We start from the raw sequence: 27231 nt of genomic DNA, 5'->3' as shown, positions 1-27231 counted from the left end.
CCCTAAGCCCTCACCCTAAATCCTAAACCCTAAACCTTAAATACTAAACTCTAAACCTTAAACCCTAAACCCTAAACCTTAACCTAAACTCTACACCTTAAATCCAAACTTTAAAACCTTGCCTAAACATTATACCCTAAACCATAAAGCTTAAACTCTAAACCTTAAACCCTAAACCCCAAACCGTAAATCCTAAATTCTAAATCCTAAACCCTAACCCTAAACACTAAAACTAAACACTAAATCCTAAACTCTAATAATTATACCCTAAACCCTAACCCATAAACCTTAAACCCTAAACCCTAAACCCTAAATCCAAAATCCTAAATTCAAAGCCCTAAACAATATAAAACTAAACCACAAATTGTAAACCCTAAACCCTCACCTAGAAACTCTAAACCCTAAACCACAAAAACCTAAACCCAAAATACTAAACACTAAAACCTAAACCCTAAACCATACACCACAAAACCGAAACTCTAAACCCTTAACTACAAACCCAAAGGGCTATACGCTAAACCATAAACCATAAACCCTAAACCCTAAAATTAAAACCCTAATCCTAACCCCTAAATCTAACCTTAAAACCTAAACCCTAAACCCTAAACTTCGCACCTTAAACCCTAAACCCTAGATTGTAAACCCTAAACCTAAACCATAAACCCTAAACCCAAAACCCAAAACCCTAAACCCTAAACCCTAAACCTTAAACCCTAAACCATAAACCCTAACCCTAAACCATTAATCCTAAACCTTAAACCTAAACTCTAAACCCTAAATGCACACTCTAACCGCTAAACCCTAAACCCTAAACTATAACCCTTAACATAAACCCTAAATCCTAAATCAAAAAACTTAGACCCTAAACCCTAAACCCTAAGGCTTAAATCATAAACCCTAATCCCTAAACCTTAAAATCTAAACCATAAACCCTAAACCTTAGCCCTAAACTCTAAAGCCTATATGCCACACCTTAAATATTCCCCGAACCCCAAATCCTAAACTCTAAACCTTAAACCTTAAACCCTCAACCCTAAACCTAACCCTAAAACCTAAACGTTGCACCCTAAACCCTAAACCCTTGACAGTAAACCCTAAACCTAAACCATAAATCCTAAACCCAAATCCCTAAACCCTAAACACTAAAGCCTAAACCCTAAACCCTAAACCCTAAACCCTAACCCTAAACCCTTAATCCTAAACCTTAAACCTAAACCCTAAACCCTAAATGCACACTCTAACCGCTAAACCCTAAACCCTAAACCCTTAACATAAACCCTAAATCCTAAATAAAAAAACTTAGACCTTAAACCCTAAACCCTAAGCCCTAAATCATAAACCCTAAACCCTAAACCGTAAAATCTAAACCATAAATCATATTCCTAAAGTCTAAATCCTAAATTCCAAACCCTAAACCGTCTCTAAACCCTAAATCCTAAACTCTAAACCTTAACCCGTAAACCATAACCCTAAATCCTAAATTAGAACTGCAAACCCTAGCATAAAACCTAAATCTTAAACTCTTAACACTAAACCCTAAACCCAAAAAACCTAAATCCTTACCCTAAACCCAAAACCCCAAACTATAAATCTTAAACCCAAAACCCTAAACCCTAAACCCTAACCCTAAACCATTTATCGTAAATCCTAAACTAAAACACTAAACCCTAAATCCAACACTGTAAACCTTAAAGCCTAACCCTAAATCCAAAACCCTACACCGTAGACTCTAAACCCTAACCCTAAACCCTAATTCGAAACTTAAACCCTAAACCATAATACTAAATTCTAAACCCTAAACCCTAAGCCCTCATCCTAAATCCTAAACCCAAAACCTAAACCTAAATTCTAAACCCTAAACCTTAAATACAAAACTCTAAACCTTAAACCCTAACCCTTAACCTAAACTCTATACCTTAAATCCAAACTCTAAACCCTAGCCTAACCATTATACCCTAAGACATAAAGCTTAAACTCTAAACCTTAAATCCTAAACCCCAAACCCTAAATCCTAAATTCTAAATACTAAACCCTAACCCTAAACCCTAACACTAAACACTAAATCCTAAACTCTAATAATTATACCCTAAACCCCAACCCATAAACCTTAAACCCTAAACCCTAAGCCCTAAACCCAAAATCCTAAATCCAAAGCACTAAACAATATAAAACTAAACCATAAATTGTAAACCCTAAACCCTCACCTCGAAACTCTAAACCCAAAACCCCAAAAACCTAAACCCAAAATCCTAAACACTAAAACCTAAACCCTAAACCCTATACCCTAAACCCTAATCCATAAACCACTAATCTTAAATCCTAAACTGAAACCCTAAACCCTAAATCAAACACTGTAAACCATAAACCCTAAACCTAAACCCTAAACCATAAATCGTAGACTTTAAACCCTAACCCTAAACCTAAATCCTAATCCTTAAACCATAAACCATAAAACTGAAACCCTAAATCCGTAACCCTAAACTCTATGCCATAAATCCTAAACCCTAAACCCTATATGATAAACCCTAAACCCAAATTCTAAACTTAAACCCTAAACCATAATCCTAAATTCTAAACCCTAAACCCTAAGCCCTCACCCTAAACCCTAAACCCTAAACCTAAACCTAAATCCTAAACCCTAAACCTTAAATACTAATCTCTAACCTTAAACCCTAAACCATAAACTCTAACCCTTAACCTAAACCGTACACCTTAAATCCAAACTCTAAACCCTAGCCTAAATATTAAACCCTAAACCATAAATCTTAAACTCTAAACCCTAAATCCCAAACCCTAAATCGTAAACTCTAAATCCTAAACCCTGACCCCTAAACCCTAACACTAAACACTAAATCGTAAACTCTAATAATTATACCCTAAACCCTAACAAATAAACCCTAAACCCTAAACCCTAAACCCAAAATCCTAAATCCAAAGCCCTAAACAATAAAAACTAAACCATAAAATGTAAACCCTGAACTGTCACCTCAAAACTCTAAACCCTAGACCTCAAAATTCTAAACCCAAAATCCTAAACCCAAATCCCTATACCCTAAACACTAATGCATAAACCATAAACCACAAAACCTAAACTATAAACCCTTAACTATAAGAGCTAAGCTCTATACCCTAAACCGTAAACCTTAATCCCTAAACCCTAAACCCTAAACTCTAACCCTAAACCCTCAACCCTAAACACTAAACCTAACCCTAATCGCATCCTCATTTGATGAATTTTTTCTCTCTCTAATTTCTCTATCTAAAAATAGCGCTCAAAATTTTACCCATAACAACTATATTCACACCTGATACACGCACTGTATGAATGGCGCGTGAGCCGCCGGTGGAGCTCTCCCGTCCACCGGACGAAGACCAACTGGAGCGTCATGGAAAGAGCAACAAAACCCAACTAGCCACGCCCCATAATTCATCCTATAGCTCCTCAAATTCGCAAAATACTGAAGCGATCAACACTGCGATTTCAGAGAGGGTCCTGGACGAAACTTGTAAAATCATTTCCCAGAGGTTCATGTTTCGATTCATGGAAAATCGATTAATATTATGAAATCTCCTAATCACGATCTATATTCGACCAAAAACCCAACTGATTCTATCATCCCAATTGAGAGATCTCGCGAGGCGAATTTGGAGAGAAACACAAATAAATTGCAAGAAGTGCGCAGTCAAATTCGACGATCTTCGAGTCAGTTCTTGCATATTCAACTACTGGGGATTACTCTCCACAACTGGAGGTTCATCTCACTGAAATTTTGAGTGAAATGGACGGTGGAATCATCGGTGAGGAAGATTCCGGTGAAACAAGAGGTCAACTCACCGGAGTTCATGGAACTTTAGATAGAGGAATTAATTCTCCTCCCATGGACATCCATCTTTCGGATATATCCAATAATGTCAATGGAGGAAACATCAGAAACACCAATCCAAGGCAATCAATGGATACTCTAACTGATGATCCAATGACATTGAACAGAACGAAAGTCCAGGCCACTCAACATATTGAAGAGGAAGTTGCTGCAATGGAAACACATAATGTTAGCAAACAACAGGACACAAATCAATCTAATGAGGCTCAATCTTCCAATTTTTCCTTTGGTATTGTAGGTAATTCCAGGAACTTAACATCACCTCTTTCATTTGATGCAATGCAGGTTACAACAATACCGGACAAAGGATTTGAGGAACCTGATAAGGATCAACAAAAAAAGGCTCAAGAACCAGGTCAAGGGCATCAGGAGCAAATCACAGAACCACAGGACATACCAGATCAGAACAAAATAACAGAAAAGAACAAAGATAATCAGTAACAAAGGAATGGACAACTACAGAGTGAAACGAATGTACAGAGCAATAGGCAGAGTGAATTGTCAAAACAGGTCGATAACCAAATTCATGGAGGAAATGATAGTCAAAAAGATCAAAGTAAGGCCATTACTCAACATGACTCGACTGATGCACCTCAGAATAGCAAGGAAAGGGCCAACATGCACTACCAAAAAAACTTTCCTAGGATCTCCAACAATTACGCCAGGTATGATCCTAATCTCCAAAAAAATAAGAATGTTACAAGTCAGGATAACTATACTTATAATCAAGGTAATGAGCGACAACTAAACAATCAGCACCATCCTCAAGCTCCCAATAAGACTAAACAGGACAATACCCCGGAACCTGCTCCTTTTACTATAATTAAATCATTTGCTGCTAAGCTTAGATATAATCAATCTAAGGCTGAAACCCCTATTGAATTGAATAATCCTATTCACACCAATAGACAAGGACTGTCGGTTGTGTTACTATAAGAAGATGATTATAATATAAGGTTGGCGGAAAGCTGTAAATACACTCTAGTGGGTAAATTTGCCAATACTATGCCTAAAATGGAGGTGATTAGGAAAAGCTTCATACTTCAGACTCAGCTACCTGGGGGAGTAAAAATAGCTCATTATAACTCTCGACATGTTTATATTGATTTGGATAATGAGTTCGATTATGTTACGGTTTGGACTAAACAAAGAATGAACATAGATGGCCAACTAATGAGAATACAAACTTGGACCCCTGGATTTACCCTTGAGGAAGAAACACCTATAGTTCCTATATGGGTAGCACTGCCTGAACTCCCATGGCACTGCTACAACAAAGACCCCTTGACGACTATTTTGAGTTCCATTGGTAAAGTGCTATACCTTGATTCTCCCACTTCTCAAAAGACTAGAGGTAGCATGGCCAGAGTGAAGATCCAAATCGATCTCACCAAGCCACGACCACCTCATGTTTGGGTGGGATTCAAGAATTCAGACCCCAATAAAGGAAGGTGGCAAAAGGTGCAATATGAAGGGATCCCAGACTACTGCATGTACTGTAAACATCAATGACATATAGATAATGTGTGTACTATCAAAATAAGAGATGAGGACTTCAAAAAGAGGATAGAAAAGGAAGCTGAAAAACAAAACAAACCTAAGGGTGATCTAGAGAAAGAAGGTACTAAAGCTATACAGACTCAAGACAAGGACAAAACAGAGACAAACACTAAGACACAAGATCAGCAATTGATAGTGACTCAACATACAAGCCAACAACATACATCTGTTACTAGAGTGCAGACACACCAAGAGCTGGAACAAGTAGACCAAGAAGAGCAATGGCAGATTCAGAAGAGGAAACAACACAGAAATCAGGATCAGGCTCACCCCAAGAATGCATGGAGACCTGTCTCACCTCCACCCAAAAATACCAAGGATATTATGCAAAAGGCATCAGCAGTACCTGGTATAACTCCTACTATCTCTATTCATAATAACTACATTAATTTAGAAATGCAGGAGCAACAAAGCATAGGAAATAGTGCAGAATGCAACAAGAACAAAACCTCATACCAAGAGCTGCAAGCAACACAAGGGTCAGATAAAGACTCACCATCTTTCAACCCCAACAACAAAGCAGGTAAGCACAAGAAACATAATACAATCAGTAAAAACACAGGTATGGACTATGTTATCCCTACAACCCAACACCTCACTATAAGTTCTGTGAAAACTGTTATGTATGCTGATGAAGCTGAAGGAGGGATGGATAGGGGATGTAAAGAGAAACCTATTAACTTGCCGGAAAGGGTTACCAAAGGGGGGAATTTGACTCATGTTCTGCATGAGGTTGATCACACTGACCCTAGGTTGGACTATAGAGCCCCTGCTACCACTATTGCAAGACACAACAAGCAGAGTAATCAGAAACAACACAACCCAAAGAAAGGAGATGATACTGGTCAGCTGTAGGAAGAACCAGGGATACAGAATACAGAAAACTTGGAACCTCTGCAAGATGATGATACTGGTCACCTTCAAGTAAAACCAGGGTCACAGGTTGATAGGGATAATGATCAGAAACTGCAGGGTTCAAGAGGTAATGATGGTCAGAACACTCCTGATAACGAACAGAATGATGAGTGGAATCAGACTAGTCTAGAGAATCAGCACCAACAACACAACAAGAACTCTCCAGGGAAAAATCCAAGGAAAAAAAAGACAAAAATCAGACTATGATGTGGTAAATTCAGAGGATGAATTTGATGAGGACACTCAATCTCTCAATGAAACTTATGATGATGAGGAAAGGGATGAAACCAATGCTCATTTGATCAAGGCTTTTGGGTCTACTTTTCGTAGTGAATTCTAAGCAGAGATTCAAGAGGTGGCAGATCAACAAGGCGTATCTCCAAGGGGTAGAAAACAAGTTAGAGAACTCATTAAATCAGCATCTATCAGCACCTCTGCTAACTCTAGCAGACCTAACACTAGGTCCAAGAGCAAAGGTTTTTAATGATTAGTACAATATGTTGGAATGCTAGGAGCATCAACACCCAAGGCTCTTTGGAAAGACTCCAAAATTTCAAGAAAATGTATAATCTTTCTATGATATCTATTCTTGAACCTTTTGCAAACAACTCTCAAATCAACCAATACAAACTCTTGTTATCTATGGACAATGCTACTTGTAATCACAATGGCAAAATTTGGCTTTTTTAGAGCAATGACATTGAAGGTGAAGTATTGGAAATGCATGATCAACACATCACTTGTTCTATGAAGCATGGAGCATAAAGAAAAGTTTGTGGTTTCTTACATTTATGCCAAATGCAGAGAGCAGCTGGGAAGACCTCTCTGGGACAGATTGTTCCGCTTTTCTAACATGGATATCCCTTGGTGTACCATAGGGGATTTTAATGTTATTACATCTACTGAGGAAAAGTATGGAGGTATACCTTACAACATGACAAAAGTCTAGATTTCATTAGCATTATTGAGGGAAGTGGACTAATTGATATTGGGTATAGTGGTCAGCATTATACTTGGTGTAATCACAGGGCAGCAGAGGCTAGAGTGTGGAAAAGGCTGGACAGAGCTATGGTCAATGATAAGTGGCTGGATCTCATGCCCCAAACTACCATTACTCACCTCCCTTCTGTTGGTTCTGATCATTGTCCACTACTCATGGAAATGGAAGTTCGACTAGAGCACAAAATCATGTATTTTAAATTCCTTCACTGATGGACAAAAAATGAGAATTTTTTAGATACAGTTAAAGGGTGTTGGCAGAAGAAGATCTCTGGGAATCCTATGTGGAGACTACAGCAGAAGATGAAATTATTAGCTTCCACTTTGAGTACTTGGTCCAAGAAGGAATATGGCAATATTTTTTCTAATGTTGTTAATTTTGAGGAGCAAGTCAAAGCTGCTGAAGAAGATGTCATACAACAAAACACTGAAGAAAATAGAACCAAGCTTCATATTATCAATGCTCAATATATCAAGTATATTAAATTGGAAGCTTCCATCCTCAAACAGAAAACTCAACTCCAATGGTTCAAGGAGGGAAATACTAATTCTAAATATTTCCACTCCATAATGAGGGGTAGGAGGAGAAAGCTATTCATCCACAACATTTGTACTGCTAAAGATGCTTGGATACAAGGAGACTGAAACATTGCTAAGGTTGCCTGTGACTACTTCCAAAACATGTTTTCAGGCCATGAAGACAGGATCAGGGAAGAAATTCTTAATTGCATCCTAGAATGGTAATAGAAGAACAAAATCAGACACTCCAACAGATGCCTACTCTGGAAGAATTGACTCAAGTGGTGTTCTCCATGAACCCAAATTCTGTAGCTGGTCCGGATGGTTTTGGAGGAAAATTCTATCAACATTGCTGGGAAATTATCAAAGAAGATGTGTTGGGTGCTGTCCAATATTTCTTCTGTGGTTATACTATGCCTAAGTTTATGTCTCATAACCCTAAACCCTAAACTCTAAATTCGAACTGCAAAACATGAACCTAATATGCAAAAAAGAAGCCTCATCAATTCATGAATTTTTTCTCTCTAAATTTTTTTTTCTCTAGAATTCTTCAAGAAATTAGCTATCTCATCTATATTCACAAAGTTTCAGCATCGATAGAATGGAAAAAACGTTGCCAGATGATTGATTCAGGCCACTAGACCCTTCTACAGTGATGCACACGCCAAATATACATCCTCAGTTACCAGAATTGTCTTCAGCTTCATCCTACAACTCCTAACAAGTGAGAGAAAAGGCGATTCACACTGTGGCGAAAAGGGAGTTGGATGGCACTCACACTCATATATCCATGGAAGATTCGTGTCAATTTCAAGGAAAAGGGGCAGGTGAAAAAGATTTTCAGTTCCAAGATCGACATAATAACCCACATAATTTCACTGTTTCAGTTGAGTGAAATACACAGGCGATGGTGACGGGCTATTCATCCCAAAGGCGCCACCAAAATCAAAGTAATATCAAGGTGATTCGTGATGATTCTGTTATTGGGGATTGTAATATGGGTCATGGAGGTCATAATGTTGAAGCTGGAAGGGTTCCGGTGACAAATTTGGGAAATCTGCAAAACGAAGAGGAAATGGAAATTCAACATAGAGAAGGAAAGCATCATGTTCAAGATTTGGGACAATCGAGCACTTCTCAGATAGATGAACAACTTATCAAGAATCAAAGAAGGAACACAGGTATACCTCCTGATAAATCTCATACACCTGTAATTCCTGCGAGTTAACTTCATGTGAATACTGGTAATGAGCAGCGTAGAAAGGAGAATGAGCAAATTTGGGTTGCTAAAGAACAAAAGAAAAATCACCAGCAAGTTTATCAAGAGAACTTTCCTAGAATTTCTAGTATTTTTGATAAATCAGTTCAGAAAGTTAATGCAACTAATGTTAGATATGATCGTCCTACTGGTAACATTCCTAATCTTCCCAAAACTGATCCATTAGCTGCTCCTGCACCCTATACTGTTGTACAGACCTATGCTGATAGACTTAGGTATAATTAGGCCAAAAGTGATTTTTCTATTACATTGACACCACCTGAAATTACAACTAAATAAGGTTTGCCTGCAGTGTTGTATGTGAAAGAAGAGGTCATGAAAGATTTAGCAGCCACCTACAAATGTACCCTCATTGGGAAATTTAGTAACACTATGCCTAAAGTGGAGATCATTAGGAATAATTTCATCTTACAAACTCAACTGTCCGGGGGAGTTAAAATTACCCATTTTAATTCTAGACATGTATACAATGATCTTGATAATGAGCTTGATTATAATATGGTTTGGACTGAGCAAAGGATGAGTATAGCAGGGCAGGTAACGAGAATTCAACTGTGGACTCCCAATTTTAAACCGGCTGAAGAAACTCCTATAGTCCTTATTTGGATTTTCTTACCTGGGTTACCCTGGCACTGCTATAATAAGGACTTTGTTTCTGGACTGCTTTCACCTATTGGCAAGGTTTTATTCTTGGATTCTGCATCTATTAAAAAGACTATGGGTAGTCAAGCAAGTGTGAATGTCCAAGTTGATCTTACTGAAAAGAGACCCCCTTACATTTGGATAGGTTATGTAGGGGAGGATATCACTGATGGGAGATGGCAGAAAATAGAGTATGATAATATTTCGGATTATTGTTTCTACTGTAAACACCAAGGACATTTGGAAAGTGACTGTACCATAAGGCAAAGAGATGAGGACAAAAAGAAAAAGGAGTTGGAGAATGTGAGGAACAAGCATACTAAAGATAAGGATAATAATCCGCAACAATCTAAGGGTTATAAAGAAAGTGAGCAGAAGGAAGATAATAATCAATATTATAAGCAGCAAAGAGATCAGGAGCACATGCAGTATCCACAAGATGATTAGTGGCAAACACAAAGGAGAAGGAACAATAATCAAGCACAGACTCCTAGAGACAGTACCATCCAAGCAGATCAGTCCACCAAACAGACAGGTATAATTAATATTCCTACTCAAAATACATTTATTAATCTTGATATGCAGGAGTCATCACCTAGTTTAGAGGTTCTGGACAAATACAAAGGCATTAAAGGTGATAGCAAACCTCAGACAGCAGCAGCTCAAGGGCAAGTTTAAGATGAGTATAATAGAAAGTCAGCAAACACAGGACAGCACAACATTAACAAGCCTGTACAGGAGAATAAAAGTTTTACACAGATACCACAGATTAATAAAAGACAGGAAGTGTCTACAGGACAAGTTGTTACAGGTATTGACTTAATGCTCCCAACCCCTAACCCCATTACTAATATTGATATTATTGCTGAGGTACCTGTTGGAGGTTTGGATGAGAAGGGACAGGAGACACCTACTAACTTGCAGGAAGGGGTTTCCAAAGGGAGGGGGGAATTGACTCATGCTAGGCATGAGGATGTGGATAGTGACCCTAGTGGAGACTATAGTGCCCCTGCTACCCCTATCAATAATCAACAACAAATAGTCACTCATTAGGTTACAGATACAGGGCAACAACACGACAAATTTAATAATAAATCTGGTGACAGGTTGAGTAAAAAGAAAAGATAGGCTATCAAAAAGAGACTGCAACAGAGTATGGGTAAGGAATCAGATGTTATAGTTGCAGACAAACAGTTCTCTAATCAAGATCAACATATGACAAATATAAGACAGAATGATGATGAACAGGTTGTTAATAAAGGTAATAAAGGTAAGAAGCTTAAGGTGACTCCTGATGATTATGGGGTTCTTAATTCTGAGGATGATCTTGATCCTGATAACCAATCTATGGATGATTCTGATGAAGATGCAGATGACATCATGACACATGTTGATCAGGTTGTTGGTTCTACTTTTCGGGATAAGTATTCTAATGTTCAATTAATGACTGAACAACAGGGTTTATCCCCAAGAGGAAGAAAACAAACTAGACATCAAACTAATAACCCTGTTACCAACATGTCTGACAACTCTAGCAGGCCCATGACTAGGCCCAAATCAAAAGGTTTTGAATGATTAAGGTCATTTGTTTGAATGCTAGGAGAATCAATACCAAAGGATCCTTGGAAAGGCTTCAAACTATCAAGAAACTACATCAGCTATCTATTATTGCTATTCTGGAACCATTTGGTAATAACTCTCATATAAATACAGTGAGAAGTCAATTACAGATGGATTATGCAGTTAGTAATGATAATGGGAAAATCTGGCTATTTTGCACTAATGAGGTCATTGGTAGTATTATGGAAACATATGATCAACATATTACAATAACATTTCATCACACAGATATGTCTAAAAAATTCATAATGTCCTTTATCTATGCTAAATGTAAAGAATACATGAGGAGATCCTTATGGGATAGGCTTATGTTTTATGCTAATACAGAATTACCTTGGTGTACTATTGGTGATTTCAATGTTATCACATCTATAGAGGAGAAGCTTGGGGGAATACCTTACAATATGAATAAGAGCTTTGAATTTATTGGAGTAATTGAGGCTTGTGAATTAACTGATTTATAATACACAGGACTTCCATTCACTTGGTGTAATAAGAGGGATGCAGAAGCTAGAGTTTGGAAGAGATTAGATAGATCTATGGTTAATGATAAATGGTTAGAGGTTATTCCTCAAACTACTATTGAGAATTTATCCTCTGTTGGTTCTGACCATAGTCCACTGTTGATGGAAATGACTAAAGTTATTGAGAATCATATTAAATATTTCAAGTTCTTACATTTTTTGGTTGACATTGGAAATTTTTTGAAAACAGTACAACAGTGCTGGGAAAAGGGGGTCAATGGCAATCCAATGTGGAGACTGCATCAGAAAATGAAGAGAATAACAACTACTCTTAGCAATTGATCCAAGAAAGAGTATGGGGATATTTTTTCTAAGGTCAAGGAATTTGAGGAAAGTATCAGACAATCAGAGGAGGAACTTATGACAAACAATAATGAAGATAGTATATAGAAACTTCATCAGATAAATACAAAGTATATTAGGTATTTGAAAATGGAGGAGTCCATCCTTAAACAAAAGACTCAATTACAATGGTTTAAGGAGGGACATGCCAACACCAAATATTTTCATGCTTTGATGAAAGGTACAAGAAGGAGGTTATTTTTGCATAAGATTTGTAATGATAATGAGGAGTGGATACAAGGTGAGGAGCAAATAGCACAGGCAGCATGTGAGTATTATCAATAAATTTTTCAAGGCCAGAATTATAGAATAGATGACAGAATCCTTCAGAATATTCCTACAGTAGTCACTCCTGTGCAAAATGAGATGTTGCAACAAATTCCTACTATGGAGGAACTCAGACAAGTTGTGTTTTCAATGAATCCCAATTCAGTAGAAGGTCCAGATGGTATCGGGGGTAAATTTTATCAAGTTTGTTGGAGTATCATTAAAGAAGATTTACTGGCAGCTGTACAATCTTTCTTTTGTGGTAACATTATGCCTACGTTCATGTCTCATGCATGTTTAGTTTTATTGCCAAAAATAGCACAGCCTACAAAATTCACTGATGTTCGACCTATCAACCTTAGTAATTTTGTCACGACCCGAGAGCACCCCCTAGTCGTAACTGGCGTACTCGACCTCGAAGAGGTCTAATACTAGCCTCTTAGCATTCATTCATCGCATAGACACTAAAACCATAAGGAATTTAAAACTTTCTTTACCAAGAAAACATTTCATAATTTAAAAAAATAATAATAGCAAGCGGAAGACTTTCTAGACTTTATACATGATGTCTCAAAACCATCTAATACTTTAGAGTACAAAATTTGGGACCAATCCCGTACACAACTTAAACAATACTAAAAAGACATAAAAGAACATATTGGGTATTGTCCTCGAATCTATGAGGACTCACCAAGTCTTCATCCTCAACACTTAGAAACCTATCAAAGCCATGACATGTCATCATCTCCAAATCCCTACACTTTAGTTCAAAAAGGGAAAGAAAGGGGTTAGCACAATTAAGTACTAAGTATGGAGACCATGCAAAAACATGCCAAAAAGGACATTTTCAAGGAAGTAATGCTTTCATATCATTTGATAAAACCTTTCCTTTACAAGTATAAGAGACATAATACAAGTCAACATTAACATAAGAGACCATAGCCAAGTACACACATACTTAACATAAGTCCATATACAACCCATGCTTAACTTAACTTTAAAAGAACACATGTCATTTCATTACCATAAGACCTCTACCTAATATAAGCTTAAGACAAACTTGAGTGAGACAAGAAGTGATCGCCCATACAACCTCTTCAAGCACACTTAAGTGTTCCCTAAGATTACCTTAGATAAGGACATTTCCTTTATAACATGACATCAATAGACCAACATTCTTTAAGAAACCATTTTGGAGACATTCAAGCACATAAGGGGACTTTCACATAATAGTCGTTAGACTTAGGGAACTCACTTTAGTATCTTCAAAGCCTACTCGTGCCAAGTGTAGATAGCATCCCATACTACTACCTACACGTTGTAGAACCTATCCAATAACTAGAGTGCACATCCCACATGATGGGAATAGGCATAACCGACATAGACCATACTAGCTAGGTATGGAATCCGGAGTCTATCCTACTCCGTGGAGGTTGTTCTACTTGCCAAAGGTAGAACTAGTAAGCACCCATGTAGGCACATGGTTTAGAGGATGTCCAAGGAAGTTCATTGTGCCTAATCTCATACTCAACTAGGCCACCTTCCTAACCACATCCACTCGGTGCTAGCCTTATTTCCCATAGAGTATTCAATCACATATGTACTTAGAGAAAGTTCCTTTTCTAGTTCAACCAACTCATAGTACCTCTTCCCAAGAAAGGCCCCATTTCTTAGTCATGGCCAATTAAGGTTCATAAGGATAGCTCATTAAATCCCCCTAGAAGGGTGCCTTAGGCCTACCGATCCAAGGTTCATCATTTCACACATGAGAAGGGCTACCACCATTAGGTCTACCGATTTCATGGTTTTACATTTACTTAGGAAAGCTAGACTTATGAAAGGGCACCATTTCTTAGTTTTGCCGATTCAAGTCTTGGCCTAGAATTCCTCTTTTAGCATTTATAGAAAGGGCACCATTTCTTAGTTTTGCCCATTTCACACATTCATGCATTCAAGACTTTAAGTAACAAGGAGGGACACTTTAGTCTACCAACCAAGTCACAACATTTTCATTTCAGGATACTTCATAATCCAACATCATTTCACATATACATCATGAGAAATCATACTTTAACTCACAATGCTATCCACTTTACATAGGATCATCACAAGATCACATAAAACTCATTCACATCATACCTTCACATATAGCTTCACATAAAACTCATTCACACCATACCTTCACATATAGCTTCACATAAAACTCATTCACACCATACCTTCACATATAGCTTCACATAAAACTTTACATATAGCTTCATATAGGACTTTACATATAGCCTCATTCATATATAATAATATAACAATACAATAACACTCATATAATGCCCTTCATGGCCTCAATCATAATACATTCCATAAGTAGACACCTCCACCATAAGTGGATCACACATCAACCTATCAAAATTTTATATCAATTCTACATTAACAATGAAGATAGGCCAACTTACCCTTTTCCAAAGCCACAATCACCATTCCTCAACTCTCCAATAATTCACAATTGATAAACATAGATAATAATAGAAATCAACTATTCAACTCAATTTAAGCATAATTCTATCATCATTCAATCATAAACAATAACCCCACTTCATAAGCCAACTTTTGGAAATTTGCAAAGACATGGGTTCATGGAATTTCCTTTCTTAAAACCATCAATAATAACATAAATCCTCATTAAAAAAAACATTTAATGCAAGAACCCATGCTAGAATCGAAATTAGGATTTTGAGTTTTTGAACAACTTTTGAAATCTTTTGGATTGACTCTTTGATTGAAGAAGGAATCAAAGATGAAGAGTCCCCATACCTTATTCTTCAAGAACCAAACGAAATTAGAGAAGAAATCAGCAGCCACCATCCACCCTAGCTCCATCTTTCACCTTGAGCTTCCATGGGGTTTTGAGAGAGGGAGGGTTTCTTTTTTTTTTCTTCCTAATTGGAGTGATTTAAATGGAAGAATTTTGGTCAAAAGGGTTTTATAATTTCTAGGAAATAATATATGTCCTTTGGAAAAAATGGTCCAACACTTAGAAAAAAAAGAGGCGGGTGAACAGTAATTTCGGTCACTGGAAATTTGCATTTCCTGCCGGACAGATTTTACGAAAATGGGCATAAATTCTTCGTCCGAACTCCGAATGAGGTGAAACGAAGTGAGTTAGGTAGCTAACTCAAAGGGCTTTCCATGGATATGTTATGGGCCACCCAATTATTTGTGTGCTAGGAGATATGACCCTCCAAAGTAGACCCTCGAAAAAGGCTTCACTTGGAAATTTCGGATTTTGATACGGTTGCTCTAAAATTTGGGTTAGACCCATTTCCCACTCAATTTGACCCCCTAAACAAGAATATGAAGTCGTATTTTCGAAAAACGAAACGGATCTCTTTATATACAGCTAAACAAGTTTCCGGTAACTTCCGAAGCACATTTTAAGAACTTTTTGGGTCAAATTCAATTATAACTATTTCATTAAGTTCTCGACTCCAACCTCACATGTGAGGCTCTAGTTTCACTCTATCATTTTCCGGGTCGTTACAAATTTCTCTAACAAGATAATTTCTAAGATCTTGAGAATGAGATTGGCTACTATTCTGCCACTATTATTATCAGACAATCAGTCCGGGTTTGTAAGAGGTAGAAGTATTACAGAAAGTATAATTCTTGCTCAAGAGATTACTCATGGTATTAAAAAGCCATATACAGGAAATAATGTGGTAATCAAACTCGACATGACCAAGGCATACGATAGAGTGTCTTGGTCATTTACATGTTTGATACTTAGGAGATTTGGCTTTGGGGAGTTATTCATTGATTTAGTGTGGAGAATAATGAGTATCAACTGGTATTCTATAATCATTAATGGACATCGTCATGGTTTTTTTCATTCCACTAGAGGACTTAAGCAAGGAGACGTTTTATCCCCAGCCCTATTTATTTTACGAGCAGAAGTATTGACTAGGTTACTTAATTCTATACATCAGAATATTAATTACAGAGGTTTCTTCATGAAACCTAGAGGACCACAGATTACTCACTTGAGTTTTACAGACGATGTTATTATTTTTGCATCTACAGATAGACATTCCATGAAGGTTATTATGGACATGTTAAGGGAATATGAAAGTACCTCTGGACAACTTATTAACAAAGCAAAGAGTCATTTTATGGTTCTTGATAATACAGCACAAGACATCATCCATACCATTAAAGAAGTGACTACTTTTTCACAGAAAAACAGTCCTATTACGTATCTAGGATGTCCTCTTTATATTGGTAGAAAGGATCATTTATTATTCTCATTTAGTGGAGAAGGTTTCCAAAAAAGTGTGTGGTTGGCAGGCAAGAATACATAGTTTTAGGGGCAGAATTACATTGATCAAACATGCCTTGCAATCTATACCTATTCATACTATGGCTGCCCTTTCTCCCCCCCCCCCCCCCCAAGTACAACTATTAAATACATTGAGACTATCATTGCTAATTTTTACTAGGGAAGGGATCAAAATAAAAGGAAATATCACTGGGCATCTCTAGACAAAATGAGCTTACCATACACTGAAGGTGGGGTAGGGATCAGAAGGCTATCAGATATTTGCACTTCTTTACAATACAAACAATAGTGGAATTTCAGGTCTAAAGTTTCTTTATGGAGTCAATTTCTTAAAGCCAAATACTGTCAAAGAGCTCACCCAGTGGCAAAAAAGGTTGATACAGGAGACTCATTGATGTGGAGATACATGATTAAAAACAAGCTGCAAGTCAGGGAGAATATAGGCTAGAAAATCCAATCTAAAAGTTGTTCCTTTTGGTGGGATGACTGGCTAGGAAAGGGGGCTCTAGCTACATATAATGCCTCTATATCAAGCCTTAACAATGCTACCATTGCACACTTTTTAGTAAATGGAAAATGGAATGAAAGGAAACTCAGACAACATGTTCCTCCTCTTCTTATTCCATCTATTCTAAATACTAACTTTCAGTTTGTGCAGGGAGTTAAAGACATTGTAGTTTGGAGACTCACTAAATCTGGAGAGTTTACTTGTATATCAGTCTGGGGAATGTGCAGGAAGAAAAAGGCTACTGCAGTCCTTCATTCCCAAATTTGGCATAGACATATACCTTTTAAAATGTCCTTTCTTCTATGGAGAGCTATTCGTTATAAATTACCAACAAATGAATCCTTAGCAAATTTTGGAGTGGAACCTGTGAAATGTTATTGTTGTTTGCAGCAGGGATGGGATGATGTTGAACACATCTTCCTTCAAGGACATTTTGTAGGTCATATCTGGAAATTCTTTGCTGGCAGCATGGGACTCCAACTGCAACAACATTCATTACATAACCAGCTATTGTGTTGTAGTGGTGTTACAGGGAAGAACACATCACACACGATGATCATTCACATACTCCCTATAGTCATCTGCTGGAATCTCTGGAAGAACAGGTGTTCAACCAAGTATGGAGAAAAAACATCCAATATCCACAAAGTTAAATACTTGATTATTAAAGACATGATTTTTATGATTAATTCTGTTTTCACATATCTTCACTTGCCTATAAATTGGATAGAACTGGTGGCATGCATTGAAAAATGCAAACAGGAGATAAGAGTCAGCTTAGTGATGTGGAAAACTCCTCCTCGTACTAGATACAAGTTAAATACAGATGGTAGTGCTTTACATAATCTCGAAAAAATAGGAGGGGGGGGGGAGGGCATTTTAAGACATGATCAAGGGAATATAGTATATGCTTTTGTTGTACCTTTTGGTGAAGGAACAAACAACCAATCGGAGGTTCAGGCTGCCAGTTTTGGTTTAAATTGGTGTATACAACATGGTTACACTAATATTATATTAGAGGTTTATTCTGAATTATTAACCAAGTGGTTCTTGCAGGCTGCTATTCCCCCTTGGAAGATACACAACTATATACATGAATTACAAATTCTTGCTAACCAGTGTTTGTTTTTTCAGTGTGTGCATACTTACAGGGAGACGAATGGTATTGCTGATCTATTGACCAAACATAGTCATCAACAAGACATTGCACAAAATTACAACACTCATCATCAACTACCTCTACCAGTTAAAGGAAGCTATTTATTAGAGAAATTGAGAGTTCAAAACTTCAGACGCAAGAAGCTTAAAAGGATTAAACAACCACCTTGAACTTATTTCAAAATCCTTACAGAGAAGGCCTTCAATTTAAAGACTATCTATATAATGTCCAACATTTCAAGGACAACAACATTACATTTTAACATGTTATAACCTATTCGATTTACTATGGCCTTTTTAGGTATAGTAGTTTGTTTAGTCTTAGTTTCATTAATTCTTGTAAGGGGAGAGTCTCCCTTATTTATGTTTTATTAGTAACTTTGTATTAAGAGAGGATCCTCTCTAGGTGCTTAGTTTTAATATTACATCTTATTGTATAGGGTGGAGTTGACAAACCTTAGTAGGAAGGTTGACTCTTGTCCTAACTTAGGTTGGAGGTAAGGTATATGTCCCCCTCCTTGTATAATATTTTCTTATATGATAAGGTCTGGGGGGTGTTGCTCAGACCCTGACCCCCTCAAGGGTCGTTCAAATAAATAATAAAAAAAAAATTGCAAAACCTAGCCTAAACACTAAATATTAAACTCTAAACACTAAACCTTAAACCCTAAATCCTAACCCTAAACCCTAAACCCTAAACCCTAATCCTAAACCCTAAACCCTAAACACTAAACCCTAAGACCTAAATAATAATTTGTAAACCCTAACCCTTAACCTTAAATCCTAAATCTTAAACCCTAAACCCTAAACCCTAAATCCAACACTGTAAACCCTAAACCCTAAATCATAGACTCTAAACCCTAACGCTAAACCTAACTCCTAATCCTTAAACCCTAACCCTAACCCTATAACCCTAAACCCTAAACCCTAAAACCTAAACATTAAACCGTAAACTCTATGCCTTAAATCCTAAACCCTAAACCCTAAATCCTAATCCTTGAACCCTAAACCCTAATTCTAAACATAAACCTTAAACCATAATCCCAAATTCTAAACCCTAAACCCTCAACCTTAAACCTAAATCCTAAACCCTAAACCTTAAATCATAACTCTAAACCTTAAACCCTAAACCCTAAATCCTAACCCTAAACCTAAACCCTACACCCTAAATCCAAACTCTAAACCCTAGCCTAAACATTAAACCCTAAACCATAAATCCTAAATTCTAACCCTTAACCCTAAACCCCAAACCCTAAATCCTAAACTTTAAATCCTAAAACCTAACCCTAAACCCTGTACCCTAAACCCTAAACCCTAACACTAAACACTAAATCCTAAACCCTAAATCCTAAATTCTAATAACTATACCCTAAACCCTAACACTAAACACTATATCATAAACCCTAAATCCTAAACTCTAGTAACTGTACCCTAAACCCTAACCCATAAACCCAAAACCCAAAATCCTAAACCCAAAGCCCTAAACAATAAAAACTAAACCATAAACTCTAAACCCTAAACCCTAACCTCAAAACTCCAAATCCTAAACCTGAAAAACCTAAACAAAAATCCTAAACACTAAAACCTAAACCCTAAATCCAATACCATAAACCCTAAACCATAAATAATAAACCATAAACCACAAAACCTAAACTCTAAGCCCTTAACAATAAACCCTAAGCCCTATACCCTAAACCCTAAACCCTAAACCCTAAACCCTAAACCCTAAACCATAAACCCTAAACCCTAAACCCTTAACCCTAAATCCTTAACCTAACCCTAAAACCTAAACACTAAATCCTAAACCCTAACCCTAAACCATTAATCCTAAACACTAAACCTAAACCCTAAATCCCAGACTATTACCCCAAAACACTAAACTCTAAACCCTGAACCGTAAAGCCTAAACCCCAAGCCCTAAACCTAAAAGCCAAAACTCTAAACCATAAACCCTACAACATAAACCCAAAACACTAAATCCTAAACCCTAAAACATAAACCCTAAACCCTGAACTATAAATCCTAAACCCTAAACCCTAAACCCTAAACCCTAAACCCTAAACCCAAAACACAAAACCCTACACCCTAAACCCTAAACCCTAAACCCCAAAACATAAATCCTAAACCCTGAACCATAAACCCTAAACACTAAGCCCAAAACCCTAAACCCTAAACCCTAGAACATAAAACCTAAACCCTAATACCAAACCCTAAACCATAAATCATAAATTCATAAGCCTTAACCCTAAATCGTAATCCCTAATACCTTAACCCTAAATAGTAAACCCTAAATAAAAATTGTAAACCCTAAACCCTAAACCCTAAACGTTAAATCCTAAACTCTAAACCCCAAACCCTAAACCCTAAATTCTAAACTCTTAGCCCAAAACCCTAACCCTAAACCCTAAACCCTAAATCATAAACCCAAAATCCTAACCTTACACCCTAAATCCTAAACCCTATATCCTAACCCTTAAACCCTAAAACCTAAACCCTATACCCTAGACCCTAAATACTATATTTTAAATGTTAAACCGTAAATCCTAAACTAAACCCTAAACCTTAAATCATAGACCTTACACCCTAAACCCTAAATCCTACACCCTAAAACCTAAATCCTACACCCTAAACCCTAACCCCTAAACCCTAAATCCTAAACATACAACCCAAAACCCAAAACTCTAAAACAAAAATCTTAAACCCTAAACCCTAAACCATAAACCTAAAACCCTGAACTCTATGCCATAAACCCTAAACTCTATATGCTAAACCCTAAAGCATAATTCTTAAACTCTAAACCCTAACCCTAAACCTTAAACCCTAAACCCTAAACCCTAACCTTAACCTTAAACCTTAAATCCTAAGTCTTAAACTCTAAACCTTAAACCCAAAAACCTTAACCCTAAATCCTAAACCCTAAACCCTAAACCCTAACCCTAAACCTAAACCATAAACCCTAAACCAAAAACCCAGAGCGTAAATAATAAACCAAAAACCGTAAACCCAAATGCCTAAACGCTAAACCCTAAATCCTAATCCAAAACCATTAATCATCAAGCCTAAACTAACTTCCTAAACCCTATACTTGGAAACCTAAACATTAAACCCAAAACCCAAAACCCAAAACACAAATCCCTAAACCTTAAACACTAAACCTTAATCCCTAAACTTAACCATTAATCCTTAACCCTAAACCAAAACACTAAATTCTTAACCCTAAACACTAATCCCTATATCCTAAACTCTAAACCCTAACCCTAAACCTTAAACCCTAAACCCTAACCTTAACATTAAACCTTAAACCCTAAGTCTTAAACTCTAAACCTTAAACCCAAAAACCTTAACCCTAAATCCTAAACCCTAAACCCTAAACCCTAAACCCTAACCCTAAACCTAAACCATAAACCCTAAACCAAAAACCCAGAGCATAAATAATAAACCAAAAATCGTAAACCCAAAACCCTAAACGCTAAACCCTAAACCCTAATCCAAAACCATTAATCATCAAGCCTAAACTAAAACCCTAAACCCTATACTTGGAGACCTAAACATTAAACCCAAAACCCAAAACACAAATCCCTAAACCTTAAACACTAAACCTTAATCCCTAAACTTAACGATTAATCCTTAACGCTAAACCGAAACACTAAATTCTTAACCCTAAACACTAATCCCTAAATCCTAAACTCTAAACCCTAACCCTAAATCTTAAACCCTAACCTTAACATTAAACCTTAAACACTAAGTCTTAAACTCTAAACCTTAAACCCAAAAACCTTAACCCTAAATCCTAAACTCTAGTAACTGTACCCTAAACCCTAACCCATAAACCCAAAACCCAAAATCCTAAACCCAAAGCCCTAAACAATAAAAACTAAACCATAAACTCTAAACCCTAAACCCTAACCTCAAAACTCCAAATCCTAAACCTGAAAAAACCTAAACAAAAATCCTAAACACTAAAACCTAAACCCTAAATCCAATACCATAAACCCTAAACCATAAATAATAAACCATAAACCACAAAACCTAAACTCTAAGCCCTTAACAATAAACCCTAGGACCTATACCCTAAACCATAAACCCTAAACCCTAAACCCTAAACCCTAAACCATAAACCCTAAACCCTAAACCCTAAACCCTCAACCCTAAATCCTTAACCTAACCCTAAAACCTAAACACTAAATTCTAAACCCTAACCCTAAACCATTAATCCTAAACACTAAACCTAAACCCTAAATCCCAGACTATTACCCCAAAACACTAAACTCTAAACCCTGAACCGTAAACCCTAAACCCCAAGCCCTAAACCTAAAAGCCAAAACTCTAAACCATAAACCCTACAACATAAACCCTAAACACTAAACCCTAAACACTAAAACATAAACCCTAAACCCTGAACTATAAATCCTAAACCCTAAACCCTAAACCCTAAACCCAAAACACAAAACCCTACACCCTAAACCCTAAACCCTAAACCCCAAAACATAAATCCTAAACCCTGAACCATAAACCCTAAACACTAAGCCCAAAACCCTAAACCCTAAACCCTTAAACATAAAACCTAAACCCTAATACCAAACCCTTAACCCTTAATCATAAATTCATAAACCTTAACCCTAAATCGTAATCCCTAATACCTTAACCCTAAATAGTAAACCCTAAATAAAAATTGTAAACCCTAAACCCTAAACCCTAAACGTTAAATCCTAAACTCTAAACCCCAAACCCTAAACCCTAAATTCTAAACTCTTAGCCCAAAACCCTAACCCTAAACCCTAAACCCTAAATCATAAACCCAAAATCCTAACCATACACCCTAAATCCTAAACCCTATATCCTAACCCTTAAACCCTAAAACCTAAACCCTATACCCTAGACCCTAAATACTATATTTTAAATGTTAAACCGTAAATCCTAAACTAAACCCTAAACCTTAAATCATAGACCTTACACCCTAAAACCTAAATCCTATACCCTAAAACCTAAATCCTACACCCTAAACCCTAACCCCTAAACCCTAAATCCTAAACATACAACCCAAAACCCAAAACTCTAAAACAAAAATCTTAAACCCTAAACCCTAAACCATAAACCTAAAACCCTGAACTCTATGCCATAAACCCTAAACTCTATATGCTAAACCCTAAAGCATAATTCTTAAACTCTAAACCCTAACCCTAAACCTTAAACCCTAAACCCTAACCTTAACCTTAAACCTTAAACCCTTAGTCTTAAACTCTAAACCTTCAACCCAAAAACCTTAACCCTAAATCCTAAACCCTAAACCCTAAACCCTAACCCTAAACCTAAACCATAAACCCTAAACCAAAAACCCAGAGCGTAAATAATAAACCAAAAACCGTAAACCCAAATGCCTAAACGCTAAACCCTAAATCCTAATCCAAAACCATTAATCATCAAGCCTAAACTAACTTCCTAAACCCTATACTTGGAAACCTAAACATTAAACCCAAAACCCAAAACCCAAAACACAAATCCCTAAACCTTAAACACTAAACCTTAATCCCTAAACTTAACCATTAATCCTTAACCCTAAACCAAAACACTAAATTCTTAACCCTAAACACTAATCCCTATATCCTAAACTCTAAACCCTAACCCTAAAGCTTAAACCCTAAACCCTAACCTTAACATTAAACCTTAAACCCTAAGTCTTAAACTCTAAACCTTAAACCCAAAAACCTTAACCCTAAATCCTAAACCCTAAACCCTAAACCCTAAACCCTAACCCTAAACCTAAACCAAAAACCCAGAGCATAAATAATAAACCAAAAATCGTAAACCCAAAACCCTAAACGCTAAACCCTAAACCCTAATCCAAAACCATTAATCATCAAGCCTAAACTAAAACCCTAAACCCTATACTTGGAGACCTAAACATTAAACCCAAAACCCAAAACACAAATCCCTAAACCTTAAACACTAAACCTTAATCCCTAAACTTAACCATTAATCCTTAACGCTAAATCGAAACACTAAATTCTTAACCCTAAACACTAATCCCTAAATCCTCAACTCTAAACCCTAAACCCTAAACCCTAAACTCTAAACCCTAAACCCTAAACCCTAAACACTACATCCCTAAAACCTTAACACTAAATTTAATCCCTTAACCATAAATCTAAAACCCTAGACCCTAAACGCTAAACTAAAAACCACAAACCCTAAACATGGAACCTTAAACCTAGAACCCTAAACCTTAAACCCTTAACCATATAAGCAAAACCCTAAACTTGGAACCTAAAACACTAAACCATAAGCCCTACACCCTATACCCTAAACTCTAAATCCAAAACGTGAAACCCAAAATGCCTCAACCATAAATCCTAAACGTTAAACCCTAAACGATAAACCCTAAAGCCAAAGCTTTAAACCCTAAACCCTAATTCCTAAAATCTAAACTTGAAACCCTAATTCCTAAACCCTAACCAATAAACCCAAAACCCTAAAACCTAAATCCTAAACCCTAAACCCTTAATCACAAACCATAAACTTGAAACCCTAAATCCTAAAACCTAAACTCTAATCCCAAAACGCTAAACCCTTAACTCAAAATGCTAAACCCTAAATCCTAATTCCTAAAACCTAACCCCAAACCCTAAACCCTAAACCCTAAACCCTAACCTTAAACCCTAAACCCTAACCCTAAACTCTATCCCTAGACCGTAAACCTTGAACACTAAACCCTAACCCTAAACCATAAACCCTAAACCTTAAACTCTAAACCCTAAACCCTAACCCCTAACCCCTAACCCCAAACCTAAACCCTAAACCCTAGACCGTAAACCCTAAACGTAAACCATAAATCCTAAACCCTAAACCCTAAACATGTCCCCCTAAACCCTAAACTCTAAACCCTAAACCCTAAACCCTAAACCCTAAACCTTAAACCCTAAACCTAAAACCCTAAACCCTAAATCCTAACCCTAAACCCTTAATCATAAACCTTAAACCTAAACTTTAAATCCTAAATCCACACTCTAACCCCTAAACCCTAAACCCTAAATCCACACTCTAACCCTAAACACTAAACCATATACCCTAACCTCATCGCTTCTCCATTTCCTAATTTTTTCTCTTTCTCTAATTTCCCTCTCTACGCGGAACTCTCTCTAATATTAAACAATAGCTACAGCTCCAACGGCTAGTTAACAAGCCGAAATGGCGCGTGAGCCTCCGGTGGGCCTTTTCATGCCATCGGACCAAGGCCATCAGGGGAGCCTTGAGAAGATGAAGAAATCCCACCAAGAATCGCCATCTAATTCATCCTACAACTCCATGAATTCATGAAAAAATGAGGTGATGCATATCACAATTTCAGAGAGGGAGTTGGACGGGATTCAAAAAAATATTTCTCCAGATCACGATAAGTTGATTCATAGAAAGTTGTTTAGTGAGAATGATTCTACTAATCAAAGGCTACAACATACTAAAAAATAACGTAATTCCATCTTACTAATTGAGTGAACTGAGGAGGCAAATTCTGGGAAAATCTACAAAAAATTGCTTAAGTTGCGCCTTCAAATTCGTCCATCTTCCACCCAATTTCATGGTGATTTGAACACTGGAGATTACTCACCTGGTGAAGAGGTACATCTCACTGCAATTTCAAGTAAAATGGACAGCCCAATCACCGGCGACAAGAATTTCGGTGAGCAAGCAGCCGAAAAATTGAAAGTTGGCGGTGGCACTGCTAGGGGAAATTATTTGATGGATGAAGAGGTCCACCTTACCAACATATCCATCAATATAGCTCAAGAACACCATCAAGAAGAAATTCAGGCAAGTCTAGTTAATTTTACAACCAATCAACAAGTTGAATTTGAAGAACTTAACTGCAGAATGAAGCAAAATAGTAGGGGACTTTTTCCCAAGATCATGGAGGTCCTAATGGTCAGAAAGAAGACCAACATTCAATGGAGAAACAAAAATAGAGAGGAAATCAAAGCAAGGAGATACACAAGTAAGTAGAGACCAAAATGATCAACATGACACTACAAGGTCTACAATTTTGGAAGTGATTGAAGTGCATAGTTCATCACACTTCTCATTTGGACTTAAACCAACGGATACAATTCCAAGCAACGGAGAACAAAAAAGGCTAGGTAAGGCTATTAATGATATTAATGAATTTGATCATGATCACATGCAGGAGCAACAGGCAGGAAGTACCAATTCACAAAGCAAAAATCCGAGTGTGGACTCAAGCAGGTAAGTCTTCTCACTCTAATTCGAGTAGAAATGTTGTTAGCTTGAGTAGTAATGATGAACATGTGAATGTTAATTCAAAGGGACAAAAGAATGTTATGTGGAATGATCAGAAACAGGGCAGGGGTGACATTGAATCCCAACAGCAGGTTGAACGAAATCAAAGTACTGTGAAAAACAAAGGTCAGTCTCAACTACTTGATCATGGAGGGAATTCTAAACCCAATAATTATCATAAGGACTTCCCTAAAATTTCCAGCAACTTTGATAGACATACCATTTCCAATCAGAAGGGTGAGCAAACTAATCACCCCAACCAACCCCAAGGCCCCAGCAATATCAACGAGATTAAAAAAACCAAACAGGACCAGAGTACTGAACCTGCTCCCTATACAGTGGTACAAATGTTGGCTGCAAGACTTAGACAAATTCATGCCACACATGCTACTTCT

At 37.1% G+C, this 27231-nt stretch overlaps 1 protein-coding gene across 1 annotated transcript; it reads left to right on the top strand.

Annotated features, from left to right (window-relative positions):
• The first annotated feature begins 7113 nt into the window (after positions 1 to 7113).
• LOC125812144 (uncharacterized) lies at positions 7114 to 8003 on the top strand. The gene is made up of 3 exons (XM_049491627.1): positions 7114 to 7271; positions 7388 to 7526; positions 7620 to 8003. Exons 1-3 carry the CDS (start codon positions 7114 to 7116, stop codon positions 8001 to 8003), a joined length of 681 nt encoding a protein of 226 aa, XP_049347584.1.
• Positions 8004 to 27231: the final 19228 nt, after the last annotated feature.

Source organism: Solanum verrucosum, unplaced genomic scaffold (genome assembly GCF_900185275.1).
Source record: "Solanum verrucosum unplaced genomic scaffold, falcon-dt-bn FXZP01000623.1, whole genome shotgun sequence".
Classification (NCBI taxonomy): Eukaryota; Viridiplantae; Streptophyta; class Magnoliopsida; order Solanales; family Solanaceae; genus Solanum; species Solanum verrucosum.
Note: the sequence above shows the minus strand (reverse complement) of the source record. Positions and strands in the feature narration are given on the sequence as shown.